Below are 21551 nucleotides of genomic sequence, written 5' to 3' on the forward strand. Positions count from 1 at the left end.
CGACGCCCCAGATGCTGTTCGCTGCAAGGCTTTTCCAACAACTCTCACAAAGACAGCAATCCGATGGTTCGACAACCTACCCCCGAAGCCCATCTCAAGCTTTGATGACTTAGCTAAAAAATTCCTAGCCAGATTCTCCATTCAGAAAGATAAAGCCAAGCACGCCCCCAGTTTACTAGGGATCAAACAAGGAGATCGGGAGAGCCTCCGCAGCTACATGGAGAGATTCAACAAAACATGCATTGACATACAAAGTTTACCAACGGAGGCCGCCATCATGGGACTCATCAATGGCCTACGAGAGGGACCTTTCAGCCTATCTATATCAAAAAAATACCCGACCTCCTTAGACGAAGTGCAGGAACGGGCAGAAAAGTATATCAACATGGAGGAGAATGCTTGGTTAGGAGAAACCTCAAAATTGGGGGCCTCCTACCGAGACAAAGACAAGGAATCCAAAAGAAAAAAAAGATTGACAAGGGGATAAAATCAAAAAATACCATAACTACACCCCTCTCAGGGCATCCCTGGTCGAGATATACAAAGAAGTCTGCCATACGGAAAAATCCCCGCCAGCACGGCCACTCAAAGGCAAAAGGGGAGGAGGAATCCGAAAGGAATATTGTGAATACCATCGAGTCCGAGGACACTCCACAAACGAATGCTTCGACCTAAAAAACATCATAGAAAAATTGGTGAGAGAAGGAAAATTAGATCGATTCCTGGCCACCCGAGATGATGATCAAAGAAAGAGACGAAGGGATGAAGATACCGAACGAACAGAACGATCACCTCGAACACCAGAAAGACATGTCCACATGATACACGGCAGATTCACAACAGGTGGGATCTCCAACTCCTCTCGCAAAAGATATCTCAAAGAAGTATATCATGTCGAAGGAGAGGAGAAAACACTCAACATTCCGGCAATTACATTCACTAAAGAAGACGCATCCGGCATCATCACAGGACACGATGATCCCATGGTTATCACCATCATATTGGCAAACGCCAACCTACACCGCACCTTAATAGACCAAGGGAGCTCTGCCGACATTTTATTCAAAACAGCCTTTGATAAGCTCGGCTTGGAAGAAAAAGAACTTAAAGCATATCCAAACAACCTGTTTGGGCTAGGAAATACCCCGGTTCGACCACTCGGATACATACCACTACATACAACCTTTGGAAAAGGGGACCAATCCAGGACCCTCAAAATAGACTACATCGTAGTCGATGTAAGTTCAGCTTACACGCTCTCATAGGACGGACAACACTCAACCAACTCGGCGCAATAGTCTTGATCCCACACCTATGTATGAAGTTCCCAACCCCAAAAGGGATAGCCACGATAAAAGCAGACCAAAAGACGGCACGTCGCTGTTATAACGAAAGCCTAAACCTCAGAGGCAAAGGAGAAGAGTTCCATACAATCGAGTTGGGCGGAGTTCACCGACAAGAAGAACTTTGTCCCCAGCCAGAAGGCGAGATAGAAAAGATTCAAATCGGGGATACCTCGGAAAAAATGACCAATATCGGCACAATCCTAAAAGGAGATTTAAAAGAATTACTAATACAATTCTTGCGAGATAACGCCGATTTCTTTGCATGGAAAGCCGCAGACATGCCAGGCATAGACTCTAAGCTAATGTGTCATAAGTTGGCAGTTTATCCAGGATCTCGATCGGTGCAACAGAGACGAAGAAAACTTGGGCCAGAGCGATCCCAAGCTGTGGATGAGCAAGTACAGGCACTACTGGAAGTCGGATTCATAAGAGAAGTCAAATACCCGCTATGGTTAGCCAACATTGTCTTGGTGAAAAAATCAAATGGGAAGTGGCGAATGTGCATCGATTACACCGATCTCAACAAGGCTTGTCCAAAAGATCCATACCCACTCCCAAGTATTGACGCTTTAGTAGATGCTTCCTCCGGGTACAAATATCTCTCGTTTATGGACACATACTCGGGATACAATCAAATCCCCATGTATCCACCAGATCAAGAAAAGACCTCGTTCCTAACACCGAAAGCAAACTACTGCTACATCGTAATGCCTTTCGGTCTTAAGAACGCAGGAGCTACTTATCAAAGGCTAATGAATAAAGTCTTCTCAGATCACATCGGAAAAATCATGGAAGTTTATGTGGACGACATGTTGATAAAAACACAAAGCGAAGATACATTATTATCCGACCTGACTCAAGTATTTTACACTATAAGGAAGCACAACATGCGGCTCAATCCCGCAAAATGCACCTTCGCAGTAGAAGCAGGCAAATTCTTAGGCTTTATGCTCACACCAAGGGGAATTGAAGCAAACCCAGACAAATGCCAAGCCATACTCAACATGAAGAGCCCAACCTATGTCAAAGAAGTACAACAACTCAATGGCAGGTTGGCCGCCCTATCCCGATTCTTAGCAGGAGCTGCAATAAGATCTCTCCCCTTCTATGCTACTTTAAGAAAAGGAAAGCAGTTTGAATGGACGACAGAATGTGAGCAAGCCTTCCAAGAATTCAAGGAATTCTTAGGACGGCCACCTATCCTATCTCGACCACGAGAAGGAGAACCGCTCATATTATATCTCGCAGTAGGGAGTCGGGCAATAGCCTCAGCACTAGTCAGAGAAGACAAACATGGGCAACAACCCGTCTACTTCATTAGCAAAGCGCTACAGGGATCCGAGCTGAACTACCAGAAAATAGAAAAATTTGCCTATACCCTCATTCTAACATCTCGACGACTCCGCCCGTACTTCCAGGCTCACACCATTAAGGTTCGAACTAACCAGCCCATAAAAGGAATATTGCAGAAAACAGATCTGGCAGGCAGAATTCTATAATGGGCAGTCGAGTTGTCAGAGTTCGACCTCCAATATGAAGCTCGGACGGCCATCAAATCACAGTATCTGGCCGACTTTATCGCAGAATTCACAGATGCGCTAGAAACCCCCACAGAATGGAATCTTTACGTGGACGGTTCTTTAAATAAAACTGGAAGCGGCGCGAGCGTAATAATAGAAAGCGACCAAGAAACCCAAGTTGTGCTCTCCCTCAAATTTGGGTTCCCGGCCTCAAACAATCAGGCAGAATATGAAGTATTATTAGCTGGTTTGAAGCTGGCTAAAGAGGTCGGAGCTCAAAAACTCAACATTTACAGTGATTCACAAGTGGTCACATCACAAATAACAGGGAGCTACCAAGCCAAAGATCCTACCATGAAAAAATATTTGGATAAAACCAAGGAACAGCTCAGACAACTGGGGAGTATAAAATCTGCCACATACCCCATGAACAAAACGCCCGAGATGATGCACTCTCAAAACTAGCCAGCACCAAACCAGGGGGCAACAATAGGAGCCTCATCCAGGAAATGTTACAAAACTCGTCAATCTCGGAAGAAGAAAAAGTCCTGACTATAACAAGTCAGGACCAAGGATGGATGACCCCCAAAATCAACTACCTCAAAACAGGAATGCTCCCCGCAGAAGAAAAGGAGGCAAAGAGGTTAAAAAGGGAGCACAGTACTACACCATCATAAACAACATCCTATATAAAAGAGGAATCTCAACACCTTTACTAAAATGCGTGCCGAACTCCAACACAAGGGAAGTGCTAGAAGAAATACACGGCGGCATCTGTGGCAATCATCTCGGAGCACGAGCTCTCGCCAAAAAAGTACTCCGGGCAGGATTTTATTGGCCAACTCTACAGAAAGAAGCTACAGAATTTGTAAAGACATGTCCACCATGTCAGAAACATGCCAACTTTCACATCGCTCCGCCAGAAGAGCTCATTAGCATGACCTCGCCTTGGCCATTTGCAAAATGGAGACTCGATCTTCTTGGCCCCTTCCCACAGGGATCAGGACAAGTTAAATTCCTCATAGTAGGGGTAGATTACTTTACAAAGTGGATCGAGGCAGAACCCCTAGCCAATGCCACCGCTCAGAGAAGCCGGAAATTCTTATATAGAAACATTGTCACAAGGTTCGGGGTTCCATATTCAATAACCACAGACAATGGCACTCAATTCACAGATGCAGGCTTCAGAAAACTAGCGGCAGACTTGAATATAAAGCACCAGTACACCTCCGTTGAACATCCGCAAGCCAATGGACAGGCTGAAGCTGCTAACAAAGTCATATTAGCCGGATTAAAACGGAGATTACAAGACGCAAAGGGAGCCTGGGCGGAGGAGCTTCCACAAGTCCTATGGGCATATCGAACAACGCCACATTCCACCACGAAGGAATCCCCCTTCCGATTAGCATACGAAATAGAGGTAATGATTCCAGTAGAGATTGAGGAAGGGTCGCCTAGAGTAGTTCACTACAATGAGGAAGCAAACTCCCAACTTCAGAGAGAAGAGATCGACTTGTTACCCGAAATCCAAGAAAAAGCTCGGATCAGGGAAGAAGCTCTAAAGCGCCGAATGGCTTCCAAATACAATCAAAGGGTAGTGCCGAGAAGTTTTGCAAAGAATGATCTCATCCTAATCCGAAATGATATTGGAACAACTCGACCAGGAGAAGGAAAGCTGACAGCAAACTGGAAAGGACCCTACCGAGTCATAAAAGTACTTGGAAAAGGCTACTACAGACTGTCTGAACTCGATGGACGAGAGCATCCTAAGTCATGGCACGCCTGTAACCTAAGAAGGTACTACAGTTAGAAAAGACAAAAGATCTCATCATTTGATGCACTCTTTTTTCTAAAAAAGATTTTTTAATGAGGCACCATGTTGAGATCTAGGTCATGCCCGACTTAAAGGGATAAGAAAATTCCCGCATGTATATATTTGCATTTTTTCTTTGAATAAAGTCTATTTAGATATTCTACAAAGAATCCAAGACGCATTAATCTGAAGTATTCATTGTCCGATTATAAAGCGACAGGTCGGCAGAAAGTGAAAAACAATTTCACTGCACGACCACGATAAGATAAATCGTCCGATAAAGGTGAAAACGCGATTAACCCAAAGGACGATCTAAAGATGCCAACCACTTTCTACAAATCGGCAAAGATGAACACAGAATAATGTAAGAAGTTATCGAAAGTGATCTAAAAAAGAACCTGACGAGGTCTTACGGATCGCTAAAATAATAACTTAAGGACTGGTCGAACGAACCAAGTCAACCCAAGTTATAAGTAAACCCTGGAAAGAGGTCTGGCCAACCCTATTAAAGAGGATTAATTTAACTTAGAAGGGCCTGACATAACAATGTCAGCCCAAAACAAAAAGTTATACAAGTAGTCCCTGAAAGAGATCTGACAAAGATCCAAGAAAGAGGACTACAAAAAATAACTTAAGGAGACCGACATAACCAAGTCGAACTCCTACCATTAAAAAGTTATATAAGTAGTCCCTGAAAGAGATCTGACAAAGATCCAAGAAAGAGGACTACAAAAAATAACTTAAAGGAGACCGACATAACCAAGTCGGACTCCTACCATTAAAAAGTTATACAAGTAGTCCCTGAAAGAGATCTGACAAAGATCCAAGAAAGAGGACTACAAAAAATAACTTAAAGGAGACCGACATAACCAAGTCGGACTCCTACCACTAAAAAGTTATCAAAGTAATCCCTGAAAGAGACCTGACAAAGGTCCTAGAAAGAGGATTACAAAAATAACTTGGAAAGAGGTCGACCTAACGAAATTGATCTCCCACAAATAAGTTATAAAAGTAATCGCCGAAAGAGACCTGACAAAAGGTCCAAGAAAGAGGATTACAGAAATAACTGAAAGGGGGACCAGCGCAAAAGAACCACCAAGAAACAAGTTGGACCCATAAGTCACAACCTCAAAAGGATCCAAGCTACAAAATAAAGCAATCCGAGGAGGTCGAGATGCAAGATTTCAAACATCAGTAGAAAACTGAAAAGCTACCTCTTTAGCAAGCTACTTTTTGTTTATCAAAATAAAGTTGCTAAAACAAAGCAACTAAAAACCGTCAACAAAACAAACAAAGTTTTAAAAAGCCCACAAGCCGGGCCAACTACATAAATATCTAGAAAGAGATCAGCAAGCATCAGGAGCCTTCTGTGCATCATCAGGACAAGGAGAAGAAGGACGAGTCTGAATAGGCACGGCATCTATAGTTCCATCCTCCCGATTCAGAACTTGGCAATCCGAATCAGGTGCAACCGGAGGAACAGAAGAGGTCGACACTTTGGCAGAAGACACAGGAGGAGGATCAGCATCATCATCAGGGACAATCTTGCCATCTCTGACAACATTGTCTAAACTGAAAAGGGTGAGATCGGCCTCGGGAGCAATGACCCAAACTTGCTCCTTCAAGTTCTCGTAAGCAGCAGTCACGCTGCCGACAAGATGATCTTGGAGTTTAGAATAATCCTCCCGAGCACTGTCCAACTCCCCCCTCAGACGCATCACCTCCCGATAAGTTGTAATATAACTATCCTTATGCATCAGGGCTGTGTCTTCGGCCAACCTCAAGGAAGCCGCCAGTGAAAGGGAACTCGCCTTCTCATTCTCTAGATCCTTCTCCAACTTGGTCACCTTTGATTCAAGTTCCTCCTTCAGCCCCTTCATCCGGTCGAACTCCTGCTTCGCCTCCTCCATAAAGGCTTTGGTGGCATGAAGAGGAAGATTCTGAGCAGTCCGATGTATAGCAGCCGACATAAACGCCATTTGTACATGATTTCGGGCCATAAATTCTAAATGGTGGAGGATAGACACATCGTCCATCGAAAGGGAACCATAGGGAGCAATTTGCTGATCCACAAATTCAATGGCATTAAAATCAGGAGCATTGAGGTCAAAAGGCTCAGCGGTCTTTCGTTTTTTATTGGGAAGAGCACCAGAAGGAACAGCAGAGGGAGCGGCAGAAGTAGGATGAGGATCCACCAAGCGGACCTGAGGTGTTGGGATCACCTTCTTCACCCCGGGGGAACCCGACACTGATGGCTTCTCGCGCACCTGGGAGGACCCCTTCCCAGCCACCTTGGTAGCAATATTTCTGGCAGCAGTCACCTTCTGTGCCCTTTTAAAAGCTTTCATAGATTTGTTATTCTTCATTGCCTCTGCAAATAAAACAGAAAGTTAAGCTACAAGTCGGACAAGTCGGAAAGACAGCTACAAGCAACAACAGATAATAAAAGAAACACAAGATACCCAGTTCAGTTTGAAGAAGAGAAGGATTGGTTAGAAATTTCTTTGTATCAAGATGGGGAGGTTGACCCCAGCGTTCTTCCAAAACAGTAACAAAGGCTCGCTCAGCCTCATCCAACATTTCCCAAGAGTACCTGGAGACCCTCACGTTTTTTTGCCATTCCAAGGGAAAGGCAGGCTCATCATTTTCATCCAGAAAAAAGAGCCGAATTCCTTCAACAGCTCGGACCTTGAAAAAATAGTTTTTAAAATCACGAAATGACTCGTTAAACATGGAAAAGACCTTCTTCCCCTGGGTGGAACGAAAGGAGACCCAAGCTGCCTTCTTTTTCACCACTCCGGGCTTAGTCAAGACAAACAAGTAGAAAAAGAGAGATTGGGAAGCAGGATACCAAAACCATTGCACAACAATTGGAAAATTTTTATGAAACCCCAGGAATTGGGGTGAAGTTGAGAAGGGGCAACATTACAAGACCATAACAGGTCGGTTTCAAATTGAGTAAAAGCAAGGGTAATACCCAGCTGACCAAAGAAAAAATCATAAGCATAAAAGAAAGGGCGACCATCAACAACCCGAGTTGAAAAGCAGACTCTCTCGTCAGAAGAGGGAGGGACAAGTTCATAATTCTTCTCATCACCAGACTTACTACAGACACTATAAAACTGCCTAAGCTAAGCACAAAACTCAGAATCAACCAGCGAGACACACATGAGAACCATGGAGTCCACCCAATCGGCCATACCCGCAGAAACCTGGGAAGGCATCTCTACAATGTTATTTCGGGAAGACATGAGGTCAACTAAATCCTACAAAAAGAAGAGAAAAATGGATTACTTAAAAACATCCCGGACGAGGAGCAAAACATCTCGACAAACAGAAAGGGAAAACCCCAAGACTCAAGAAAGTCTGGGGGCATCCCTTGGAGGCAGTAAACAGGCAAGGTTTTCAAGTTATTTCTACAACCTACATCCAGGCACCCATCAAAAAGAAAATAAAATCCTGAAAGAAACAAAAGAAGCAAGAAACGCAAAAATACCACCTTTCTACAGTCTATCAACAAAAAGCACTGTCAAAAATAAAAAATGCCAAGCAGAAATTCATCAAAGACGCAAACTTTTTCAGAATCAAGCAAACACCATCATCGAAAGCGCAACCAAAATCGGCAACAACATTCAAGCAACGAGAAAAGCAAAAAGACTCGCACCAAAAACGAAGAAATTCCAGAACATGCAACAATCAGGCACGGTAAAAACAGAAAGATCCAAACTTTCTCTGAGCAAAATTCAAACTTTCTACAAAGAAACAGAGGAAGAAAAATCGAACCTGGAGAAACAGAAGAAACCCTCAAAAGAAAGCCGAAGAGCAAAAGCAAACCCCTCGAAGCGAAAAACTGCGGAGATAGAAGAAGAAAATCTGGAAATAACCCCTCTTCCACGAAGAGCAGTGACAGAACAGACGTTGCGGAAAGAAATCACGAAAGAAACAGAAAATGAGAGAGTAAAGGGAGAAGTTACGAAGAAGAGCGAAGAAGAGAAACCGTTTTTTTAAGAAAATTCAAAATAAAAACCAGGAGAAAACGGGGCAATTAATACCAATTAATGAAGGTATTAAACCCTCTCACGTTCCCAAAGGCAAAGTGCTGATATAAAAGCGCGCGCTTCTAGAGAAAAACGTTCTACATTCAAAAAGATTCTACAAAAGGAAGAAATCGACAAAATGCTTGAGTTTGGCTTCGTCATAGAAGGACCAAAGTCAAAAACTCGACTTCGACAAAAAAGACCGAGTTCAAGTAGGGGCACTGTTCATACCCAGGGTCGAGCTACCCGACCCGGGATGTTCTACAGACAAAGCGACCGACCTCTTCAGGTCAGATCAATCCGACCTCTTCTCAAAGAGCTCGGCCAAGTCACGAGAAAGCCCAAACAAAGGGCCCAAATAGAGGAACACGCCCCAGATCCTAAGGCAGCCCAAGCCTATAAGAGAGGGGCGGTTCCCTTGAAGATAAGATGACCTCACTCAAAAGATAAAGATAAGATAAGATAACTAACTTATCTTATCCAAAAGGTCACTCCACACCATTATAAATACACTAGAGCACCCAGGTATAACGCATACTCTGATTCTACTCAATACCTGCTTAATACCCTTGCTAACTTAAGCATCGGAGTCCCTTGCAGGTACCCCCCACCCTCCGGGGACGAAGGATCAGCACCATCACCAAGTCCAACAAGTCGGACACGGCGGCTCCAGCCACCATCATCAAGTCGGACACAACAGCTCCGACCAGCACAGAAGATCTCGTCCGAGATCGACCTACAGTTTCAGGTAACCCTCGGAACAAGTAGTATGCACAGTTAAATTGAATACTTGATTAGAATTATTTTTCTAAGAAATACTGCATATAATGTTATATACTAAAATTTTATTTTAAAACATGACACATTTAATGATTTCAAAATTCATAAACATTAATATTTCATCATATTTTTTAACTCAAATACATAGAAAATAAAACTTAACAATAAGTTCTTTACATTATTTATTTACATGGATACTTAACAATCTCACACATTAAACTATTCCATCATTGATCAAATGACCAATATTTCCTTCAGGATCCTCAAAGAAATCAGATACATCATAATGAGTGGTGGAATTTTCAGCATCATTTGAAACGAAATTCGACTCTTTTTCCTTGTCGTCATTTTTCAAAGATGCCTGGTAAAGATCAACTAGGTGCCTTGGGGTACGGCAGGTACGTGACCAATGGCCCTTTCCACCACAATGGAAATACTTATACTCTGTTGATTTATTCTGCCCGATATTTCTTTCTTTATCCCACTTCTGGTGAGATCCTCTCTTTTGAATATAATTCATTTTCCTTCCATAATTTTTCTTGTTATTAAAACCTTACCATTTACCTCTTTTGGGGTAATGATTTGTCGTATTTACTTCAGGAAATGGGGTGGCGCCAGCTGGACGCGCTTCATGATTTTTTAAAAGTAATTCATTGTTGCATTCAGCAACAAGAAGGCAAGAAATTAACTCAGAATATTTTTTAAACCCTTTTTCTCGATACTGCTGCTGCAGGAGCACATTTGAGGCATGGAAGGTTGAGAAAGTTTTCTCCAACATATCATATCATGATTAGTTATTTTTTCTCCACATAATTTTATTCGTGAGGTGATTCAAAACATTGCAGAATTATATTCATTTATGGATTTAAAATCCTGTAGACGCAAGTGCGTCCATTCATATCGGGCTTGAGGAAGTATCACCGTTTTCTGATTATTATACCTTTCTTCAAGATCTTTCCAAAGATTTGCAAGATCTTTTAATGTGAGATATTCATTTTTCAATCCTTCGTCAAGATGACGACGAAGAAAAATCATGGCTTTGGCTTTATCCTTCTGGGATGCACTATTTTTAGCCTTAATGGTATCTCCAAGATCCATTGAATCAAGATGAATTTCAACATCTAGTATCCATGATAAATAATTGTTTCCAAATATATCAAGAGCATTGAATTCAAGATGAGAGAGGTTCGACATAATGAAAATTTGTTACCTGAGTCTTCCTAAAAATTTGATCAGAGTCTCGTGCTGATAACGTGTTGTGAAACAACTAAATAAATAAGAAAGATGTAATTATAAAATAATGTAATATAATTAGATAGCTTTAATAATAATATTCACAATGATTATTATCTCAATATAATAAAAATGATTAATATATCTACTAATATTATATGTTGTAATATATGAATAGAAAAGATAAAAAACTTTGTACGTAGAAAGAAAGAGAAAATTTTGTATTTGTATTATGTGTGTAAAATGTATCTGACGCATCTGACGATTCTTGCTATTTATACATGTAAAGTGATTCTACTTTCAACCTTTATTTATTGCTTTTTGTCTTATAAAAAGATTCATTCAATCTTAGAGAATGATATCCACCTAAACCATTCGTGATCATCCATCTTTATCACAACACATGTAAGTTTGCTTTTAAATCTCCCATAACAGTTTATGATTAGATCATTAGAGTGAACAAATGAAATTGCGAGTATTAAATCTTATCTCATATGATATAGTTACGGATATTTTCCACACAAATTTTAAATTAAAAATAGTCAATAAGGGTGTAAGACGATAAATGATTCTCTTAAAAAATAAATAGTGAATAAATATTTGAACACTAAAATATATATAACTTTAAGGATTAAAGAAAGTGTTTTTTATTCTGTTAACAAGTATCTTTAAGAATATAAAAGCGTCGATATTATATATTTATTCTATTTTTGTTTTTTCATGGATATTTTGAAATGGATAGTGTAATAATAATTCTCCAAATACAGGTAAAATTTATAGACACAATTTTCATTAAAAAATCGATTATTTATACACCACACAAATATTGAGCACTTTGACTACAATTCTCATTCTCAATTCTAAGTAAGGTCAAATTTCAAGATATCATAAATATAAAAGTAGCCTTCTATCTATAAAAAATTGGATCCAAAAATACTCTTCGAAGCACTTTCTCCCTCCAACCCTCCCTCCCTCCTACCCCATCTTTAAACTAAAACAAAAACAAAAAGCAAAATAAAAAAATAAAAAGGAAATGGAAAAAAGAAGATTTAAAGAAAAAATCCATAACCATTCTTCACGAATGAAATTGATGTACCTTCCTACGATCTTCGAAGAAGCACGAGAAAGCAGTACCTCATTTAATGATTATAATATAATTTACAAGTAAAAATAAGCACTACTCTCTTGGTGAACCCATTATGCACATAAATAATTTATTGTGATGCGTAAAAAATGTGTCAGTCAAGGTAGAAGAGAGTCACGATCTTCCTTAAATTTTTGGCTTCCTGACAAGTTTCCATTAGCAACCTACTATCATGGAAAGCAAAACAAATGACTTGCTGGACGTGAGAAATGATGTCCATATTGCATAGCCTGCATTTGGAACAAAGATGTTACGAAGGTTGTGCGAAAGCAAAATGCTGATTTGACAACTAAAAAAAAAAAAAAAAACCCACCAACTACTACAAAGGAAAAGTCTCAATTTCCCTCATCACTCTCTTCTCTCATCTCTAAATGAGGACAATTGAGACGTTTATATTATAGTTGTTGAATGTTCACTTAGTTGCCCGTTTTAGTTGTTAACATTTCCCGTAAGTTTTTGTTAGTATTTATGCTAAAATGAAACAAGAAAAAGCAAATATAAACCTGCTTGCTTCTATCAGAGGTAGATGATCATTGTAGGGCTTCTCTATCACATTTTTCACCTGCACATTGAAGGAAATCAGGAATCAGTCTAAAAAACTGAACTAGCCTGTCTAAAATTACTAGAGAAATGAGAAATCAGACAGCCATTTTAAGATGTAATTTGATCTCAAGGATCCAATAGATAGTATGAGACAGTTCCCCCCCCCCCCCCCCAAAAAAAAAAAAAAACACAAACCCCTTCTTTTTAGTGACATATTTTCATTTCTAACATGCATAAAAGATTTCCGCTAAAAATTGTAAAAAAGGAAAAAGGGGGGGGGGGGGGGATGTGTTAAAAGAAATAAAGATGAACATATTCCAATAAAAGCAAAAAAAATAGCAAAAGATATTCTAACTGTGGGCAGAGATTCCAACTTATAACCTCTAAATTCAAAGAGGTAAAGTATATAATTGACACTAAAAGACAGGGGAATATACATAGAAATGAAAAATCTAGTTAACAGCCTTCAAAAGAAGAATAATCCAGTTCCTAATCTCACTCAGCATCAAGGAAGTGATCAAGATAAAACGATAAAAATCCCCTCAGCACAACCCCTGGACTTACCAAACACATGCACTCCATACAAGGGAATAAAGTTTACACTATTCTTTACATTTGGTAATTATATAAATATATATAGATATAACAATAGATAAACACACAAAGGATATCATATCTTTTCTTAACTGAGGATAAATACGTCATAAACAACTACAAAGAGGACTAATGTTCTACAAATAAACTATCTTTAGTTGAAATAATTAAGTAGAGCATATTATAAAAAGGAGTATAAACACACAGAACTTTCATTTCATCTGAAAGAGGGTGCACAAACACTTCAAACTTAAACCTTACTTTTGACAACAGCTCCTGACTCTCAGGAGGCTGTTTGCTTAAACTTTGAGGCAATATAACTGTAAGCAACTCTGGTTTCTCAGCCCGTAAAGCACCTCGAATAACAGCTGCATTAGTCCCAGATGCTCCAGATGTAAATATGTGATTTTTCTGCAAGCAAAAATTTTTACATAAACAAAGGCACAAGCAGTTGTTAGACAAAGACACAGGAATGAATACTGAGAAATCCTAATCAGAATAGTGTTATCTACAATATTTTAAGATAATCTTGATTGATGATACAGGTTACAACATCTTACCGTTATAACCATAGCATAGCTAAGAATCTCAATTAATTCCTGGTGCATGAATCCCATGTTCCGTGTTCCAAAAAAGCCAATAGCTCTAGGTCCTTGCTGTTGAATGGCCAGTAACTCCTGTAAAATATCAAACTTTATTTAATGATATTGTGTAACTTACTATCAAGAAGACAACTCATGTTATTTTCAGGTTACAATAATAACTAGATTAAGATTATTTTTAGCCATGTAAAAAAAATAATTAAAAAGTGCCTGTAATACTACTTCATTAAAGAACATATACTATTTATTAAAAATAATGATAGCAAAAAAGACTTGGTTATAACTACAGAAAATTCAAGTATTTAATTTCTATCCAATGCCAATATAACACCTCCTTAGAGTATTGACCCAATAATACGTTTCCGAATTCCGACTACTTAGAAACTCATTAACTTTTTTATTGACGACCAATTCAATGATGTGTCAATACAAACATTAGAGGATCAGTAAAATTTATACAAGTTTTGCAGCTGAATGGTTACAAACCTGGAGATAATCAACATCAGGAACAGGCTTGAACTCAGATACCATAACTGACCCTGATCCTTCGACAACGGATTGAGCCTGAGTGGGAATTTGTTTGCCTAGTTCATCGTCAGAACCATATAAGCCTAACACGTCATCGAATTCGTAACCTGGCTCTTGATCCCTCTTCATGTGTCCATAAAGCCACTATACCAGTACACAAAAACAGAGTCCCTGGTAGTAAAAATTCGTGAAAAAATAACTGCCTGCTGATGCAAGATCCACAAACCAATCCTACACACACTACCCAAACGAAAGCATACTTTTCCATTACATAAAATATGATAACGCTAGACTTCACTGTTATATCTTATTAGGCAATACTCTAGGTAGCAGCTTTGAATACGTACATGGAATTATCATTCTAAAACTGTTCAGAACATAATTAAGCAATTGGAATAAAATTCAAAAACCAAGGAGTTCAGAGAGAGAGAGAGAGAGATACCGTCCGTCTAGAAGGAAATGGTTTGGGAGCGGCGGTGTTCCAGTGAGCGAGGCGGCTGTGGTGGTGAGAGAGAGAGAAGTAAAAGAAGGCATTGAAATTAAAATTAGGGTTTGGCTTGGGTTTGTAGGAATAATAGCAATGTGGGGAGAGATAAGAGGAAGTGATGATGGTATTGGTGGAAGGACTTAGAGACATAATTGCGTTCATCTCTTCTCCCAATTTCTCCCTCCCTCCCTTCCTTTTTTCTTCACGATACAATACAATTCAATTATCTCTACACCTTTTCCTTCTCACTGTAAGAGCTTCGGATTTCAGCGCTTCGCACGGACGGAGTGGGATCCACCTTTCCTTCTTTTTTTTGGTTAATCGAAAGAATAAGGGCTTGATTCGAGCTACTTTCCGAGAAAAACATAAAATAAAATTCTTATTTTACCTTTTTTTTTTAACATATCCTAAGATTGCGTTAGAAATTAGAATATATAGATTTGCAATAAAGTGTTTAATGTCCTCTAAAATAATATATTTCAATCATTTTCATAGAATAAAGATGATACGAAGAAAGTTCAAATACTTTAACCCGAAGGTTTGATTCTCGTATTGGATATGAAAAAAACTTTAAAATGTTAGACTAATAAAGTAGCAATAAATTAATCATAATACACGATGGCAGTGAAATGATAGATACCATATTATGGACAGAAAAGACTAAATTATATCATAATGCATAAAAAGATAAATCTATTTGACAAATTTACACAAAGGGGGATGAACATTTTGTAAGAAAACTTCTCCATGTTTCATTTCCATGGGGAATAAGCCCTCTCAAGTGTAGTCACATTGGATGAACTCATCAGTCACGTTCCTTCCAAGCCCAAATTGCTCAAAATCCGAAGGCTACTTATTTTGTTGAAAATCTCATGTTCATCTGAATTTCAGACTTAGCCCTGTATCTAACAGGGCTAGAATATAACTCAATTGTAAAGACCAAGTAAAAAAGATGGTGACACTTATAGTTTTCTGGACCCTTTACACGTATGAAGAAAGGTTTTTTTTCCTTTTTTTTAATCGGATCACGAACTTGCAAATCTACATGTGCAACAGTAGCAAGGCTTTCCACCAGTAGCATAATAAATTACGAATTAGTCGTTGACAGTTAGAAAATACCGTAAAAAACCAAAAAATTAATAACTAATTTCAGCATCGTCTCCATCTGAGAATATTAAGCTTGAAAATTACAAATCAGAACATTATTTTACAAAATGTGTACAGTTGAAAACTCTGGTCTTCACATAAACCAGTCAAAATAGTTGATCAATCTCACTTTTTCATGATGATGTGTCAAGGTACAACGACACGTCGACACCATGGAGTTATCAATAACAAGTACCTTTCTTTTTTTTCTTTTCCATGAGATGAATAGAAATACATCAGCAAACTATTAAATATCCCATCTCTTCTTAACCCGAAACATTAAAACTGAAGATTTTATGTCGTCTTGTGGCACTTGAAGCATGAATTGAACTTTCATCTTCATGGGGGCTGCTTTGGCTTTCCCACCTTCATCTCCGACCTGAATGGAACGAATCAAGTCACTATACATAGTACAGGCACTTAAGACCATCCATACCGCTATGTACTTATGTGGCTGTCCATTTGCTCTAATTGCACACACCACTTCATGTTTTACAGCTGCACTTTTGAATTGCCTTCTTACTTGAATGTTATTAGTATTTTATAATATTTTTTTCCATTTCTGTTTGCTTATACATATGACTGCTTACACCATAACATTTTTTCAGGACCAAAACACAATTTTACAAACACAATTAAAAAAATTTTCACGGACAACAAACTTATTTAACCCAGTATTTTAACATTTTATTATGTGAAAATAATGCATATCACTTGCAACACAGTAACACACACACAGAGAGAATATACTATTAAGGATATCAAGCATGAGTTCAATAATTGCAAGATGAGAAACATACCCAAAGAGATGCCCAGCCAAGACGAACCTCTGAATCATAACCAGTTTTGAATTTGAAGTCTTTACCATAGGTGCGCTTGTAGACAGCACTCCAATAGTTGGAATCACAATTGTACCAATAACTATACATAAAGTATTTAAAATAAAAGCCACATTAGCATAGGAAGACTTTTAACTTTTCATATACAAAGTTGGTAATATATTGCATATTTTATAGCAGAATTTTTTTCAGTTATCTTGTTCTAAGTTTAACAATGGCTGTGATTTCAGGACAACTTACAATACAACTTGTACCCCAAGGGGGGAAAAAAACAAAAAGAAAATTGAGGGAGTATTCAATCAGTCAACCTGAATACTGAATCATGCCCAGTAGCAAGCTCATATTTTCCCCTTACAGTCTTTAATAGCATAGATAAGTATTTATTCCACAATCTCATGCTGAATATTTAAAATAAGGTAATAAGGTTGCATCATGCTAACTAACTCAAAATTACTTCCCAAACATTTTAAAAGCCAAATTTCAAAACCATTCAGATTACTGCCAGGAAGGATGCAACAACAGCAAAGAAATCATAAAAGTTTTTTTTTGTTTATCGATCAAACGCCATTCTATTGTTCTGTTGTAAATCATGTCTACAAACAAAACAGTTAATCCTAAGACCTTTCCAATGGTTTTACACTTTTGCCTATATTTTACTTGCGGTCCCTGTGCTTCTAACTGTTGGCGATCCTCTATCTTTTTTACTCTCTTTACGAAATCTTCAGCAAATGTTCTTCATATATGACCAAAAACCATCTAAAAGAATATTTATACCATATTTTCTATAAAAAGAAAAACAATTTATTTAAAATAAGAGAAGAATAATAGTGGAGGACAACTGGACAACAGACCACAGTACAAGAAGTTAGAATATACAAAGTATAATTCAAATGAGCAACGCTTCCCAATCCTTAGTATACCTTTTTTTGCATTCATCTAATGCAATATTCTCATATATGCAGAGCATTAAATTCATACAAAGTATAATTCAAATGAGCAACACTTTCCAATCCCCTAGTATACTTTTTTTTCCATTCATCTAATGCAATATTCTCATGTATGCAGAACATTAAATTCATTCTCTTAGCGTTTTACAACCTAATGAATCTCATTGAACATCCAAGCAGCTACATCATTGAAACTATGCCTATATTGTACATTGTTGCAAATCAGAACATCAATGGTCCTAACTCTTACAATTTAATTTATTTTGAAAAAAAAAAATAAAGTTGAATGGTATGTTGCGCAATTGACAACCAATATAAAATTGTCTTTCCAATAAATTTATATTATTCAATGGGTTATGATGTATTATATCAACATTCAAGTGCCACCACTCCAGTTTCGTTATTCAGTAGCATGTGAATACTTGAAAAATGAACACAATCAATATTCAAAACCCTAAACAAATAACATCTTTTGCCTCCCGATGTTGCCAAAATTTTATCCCTTGGTATGGTATAGATCAAAGAAAATAAGCATGCTAGTCAAGAACAGGTCGTATGGCAATGACTGTAAACTAGTAATACCACCATTAGCATTATTATTGTTTAAAAACACTTTGACATCAATGAGTGAGGGAGAGAACAGTGGACATATATATGGTGGAGTCTTAAGAGGCTGTTCTAACCTTAACTTGTCGGAAGGAGTAAGCCTACGCTTAAAGGCAAAAGACAGAGCATTTGAAGGGACAGATAATGTGGGAATAAAAGACATTTCATCATCCTGCATTTATTTGTAACATTCAACACTAAGTTAGACAAAGCATCAAATGATCAAATCATCAAATAACAAGGAGGGGCAAAATAAAACGGCAAATAATGTATACAGAAAACACAAGAAGAAGATTACAGTCAATATCCCAAGAAAATGTTTGGGAAGGTGATGAAATAGCAACAGAAGGACAATACCAAAAAAAATAAATAAAAGAAAAGCATCACTGCTGCTACCAAATAAATCACCTTATAGCAATATCTCAATTTCAATTCTTCATCCTTATACTGAGCAGTGCCAACTCCATCAAAAAACTGACCCTTGAGAATCCCACTCACTGACAACAAATTCTTGGCTTCCTCTTCCTCTGTCTCCTTCTCCTGTAGCGAAACTTCACCTACAGGAAATCTAAGGGTTGCTTTTGGCTGCAAAAGTCAAAGCTGCTATTTATTACTCACCTTGATACAAAAATAAATAAATAAAAATATGCAAATAAATAAATCATACCAATCCAACAGATGGAACGGGAGTGGACAATTCAAGCGCATAGCCAGGATCAGCGAGGTTTGCAAGCATTGTAACCTCTCCTTGTTGAGCCTTAATTAGGGCACAAAAGTGAGAACAAAGAGGAATATGGAGAAATCAGATTGAGATTGAGAGAGAGATGACCTTGACATCGTGAGCAGCTTTGACATGCAATCTGGGACCAACATCGAAGGAACTCTTAACAAGAGCATTCTGGTCTTCGAGGTCATAGTGGAGACTAAGGTGCTTGGACACGAAGCTGAGTTGAGGCTCGGAGATTTCACCTTTGCTGTTATTGTGGAATTGGAACTTGAACTTGGCAAGTGTGTCCAACAACTTGCAAGAAATTTTATGGAAGAAGATTGCACTGTCACTGTCGAACTCAGTAGTCACTCTTAGGGTCGGCCTCCTTGGAAATGAGAAGATTGGCTGCGGATGGCTTTGGCTTGACGGCAGTGACTGCGGCGGAGGATCAACCGCCGGTGTGGGTGGAACCATGTGATTAGGGTTTGTTTCCATTTCTACCAATCAATGCTTCCCGTTATCTGTCTCGTCTGGTGTGGCTCCAATTTTTATGTTTAATTTGTCGATCGTCGATACAATCCACCTTTCTTTTTACTAACTCTGGTAAAAGACCAAAAGAAAAGAAAAGTCCACCAATTCAAACATTAATTAATTAATCACTCAATAAGAAAATAACAATTCAGTTGTGATGGGTCGGATTAAATATTTTGTTACAAAAATGGGCTTTGGCGGAAGGTAAAGGAAGTGGGTTAAAGAGTGTGTTGATACAGTATTTATGTCCTGGTAAATGACTCATCATCTAAATTATTTAAGATGGAGAAGAGTTTGAAATAAAATGATTCACTTTCTCCGTTTTTTTTTTTTTTTTGTTCTAGTGGTTGATGTTTTGCATAGAATGATAGGAAAGGCAGTCAGGAACAGACATATTGTGTCGTTGTTAGTTGGTAAGGACAATATAAAGCTGTCACACCTCCAGTTCGCAGATAACACTATATTGTTCTGTTCATCAGAAGAGAATACCATCAGAAACTATGCCAGGCTGCTAAGGTGCTTTGAGGTGATGTCAGGGTTAATCATTAACTTTGATAAATCAAGTTTAATCCCAATCAACTGTGAACAGCATTGGACGTACAACATGTGCAACTTGTTGGGGTGCAAGGAGGCCTGCCTCCCAATCAGATATCTTGGCATTCCTTTAGGAGCGAACCCAAGACTGGTCAAGACCTGGAAACCAATAATTGACAAGGTAGAGGAGAAGTTCAGCTTGTGGAAAGCAAAGGTCCTCAATAAAACGGGTAAGATGGTCCTTATTAAATCCGTGTTAAATAGCTTGTCGGTGTACTACTTGAGTATGTATAAGATGCCAAAGGCAGTGACAAAAAAGTTGATATCGCTACAGAGAAGATTCCTGTGGAGCAAGGAGGAAGGCAGGAATGGTTTGGCGCTAGTTAAGTGGGAGGTGGTTCAAGTCCCTAAAAAATTGGGTGGATTGGGGATAGTGATGCCGTGGTCAGAAACACTGCACTACTATTTAAGTGGTGGTGGCGTTTTTCAAAAGAAGAATGTCCATTATGGAAGAAGGTTATGTGCTCTTGCTATATTTTAAATCCCAGTGTGATGTTATCAGCTTAAACATTACCTACTAGAGGGGTCCATGGAAGAATATCTGTCAACTGCAGTTCAAGGATAGTGCTGTGAAAGATAAGATGATTGCGGGGCTGTCTATGGAGGTGAGTGACGAAAGAATGACTCGATTTTGGAAAGATGTCTGGTTAAAAAGTGGTCCGTTAAAAGGTCAGTCATAGGGGATTGTGGATTTTGGGATGGGTTAGAGTAAATCTAAAATTTTCAGTGGAGGAGAGATTTATACCAATGGGAGTTGGATTTAGTGGTTCAATTGCATAAGACTTTAAGACCTGTAAAGCTGGCACATGATAAGCAGGACGGAATTTTTTGGAAGTTTGACAAAGAAGGTATATTTTCAACTAACTCTTTGGTGCAGGTAGTACAATCAGAATCTCTCTCGAAGGACATAACCAGCTACAGTTTTACAAGAACCTTATGGAAAGGTTTGGTGCCGCCACGAGTGAAGTTATTTATTTAGTTTACTCTGATAGAAAGAGTGAATACTAAAGAAAGACTGCTTAGATTGGGAATTATTAGTCAAGGTGATAACATGTACGTTTTGTGTAATAAAGAAGTTGAATATATTCATCATTTGTTCCTGGGCTGTGAGTTTACTTGACAGGTGTGGTGTCAATGGCTATCTGAATTAAGGAGATCATGGATTATTCTGAGCTCATTAAAAGAACACTTTGAGAGTTGGACAGGTGTTGCTAACATGAAGGTAAAGCGTAACAAGTGGATTATGTGCTTCTTTACGATTATTTAGAACATTTGGTTAGAGAGGAACGGACAGATTTTTAATAACAAGGAAAGGAGTGCAGAGGAGGTATTTCAGAAATCTTTAAACAGTGTTAGAGAATAGAATAGTTTAGATCCTTTTTGTTGTTGATGGCTATGTCGAAAATGACATTAAAAAACTTTTGTCTGACTTGTTCATGTCGTAGTGTCCGTTTGTTTGTTGCTCCACTTTATTGTGTTGAGCTCTCTTGTTCAAAAAAAAAACAATTCAGTTGTGATAGCATGATTGTTTATATGGCCTTGTGTTTGTTTC

General features: G+C 38.5%; 2 protein-coding genes across 2 annotated transcripts; both read right to left on the minus strand.

Moving 5' to 3' along the window:
• Nucleotides 1–11777: 11777 nt before the first annotated feature.
• On the minus strand, nt 11778–15455 carry LOC112707009 (uncharacterized). The gene is made up of 6 exons (XM_025758556.3): nt 14583–15455; nt 14099–14284; nt 13571–13687; nt 13272–13421; nt 12377–12435; nt 11778–12103 (listed from the first exon to the last, which is right to left on the minus strand). The coding sequence occupies exons 1-6, from the start codon at nt 14787–14789 to the stop codon at nt 11968–11970; spliced, it is 855 nt and encodes a 284-aa protein (XP_025614341.1). The 5' UTR covers nt 14790–15455; the 3' UTR covers nt 11778–11967.
• A 336-nt stretch (nt 15456–15791) lies between these two features.
• On the minus strand, nt 15792–19656 carry LOC112707001 (outer envelope pore protein 37, chloroplastic). Its single transcript, XM_025758545.3, has 6 exons — nt 18995–19656; nt 18833–18922; nt 18574–18750; nt 18243–18337; nt 16574–16694; nt 15792–16152 (listed from the first exon to the last, which is right to left on the minus strand). The coding sequence occupies exons 1-6, from the start codon at nt 19367–19369 to the stop codon at nt 16021–16023; spliced, it is 990 nt and encodes a 329-aa protein (XP_025614330.1). The 5' UTR covers nt 19370–19656; the 3' UTR covers nt 15792–16020.
• Between the last annotated feature and the right edge of the window lie 1895 nt (nt 19657–21551).

This window comes from Arachis hypogaea, chromosome 1 (genome assembly GCF_003086295.3).
Source record: "Arachis hypogaea cultivar Tifrunner chromosome 1, arahy.Tifrunner.gnm2.J5K5, whole genome shotgun sequence".
NCBI lineage: Eukaryota > Viridiplantae > Streptophyta > Magnoliopsida > Fabales > Fabaceae > Arachis > Arachis hypogaea.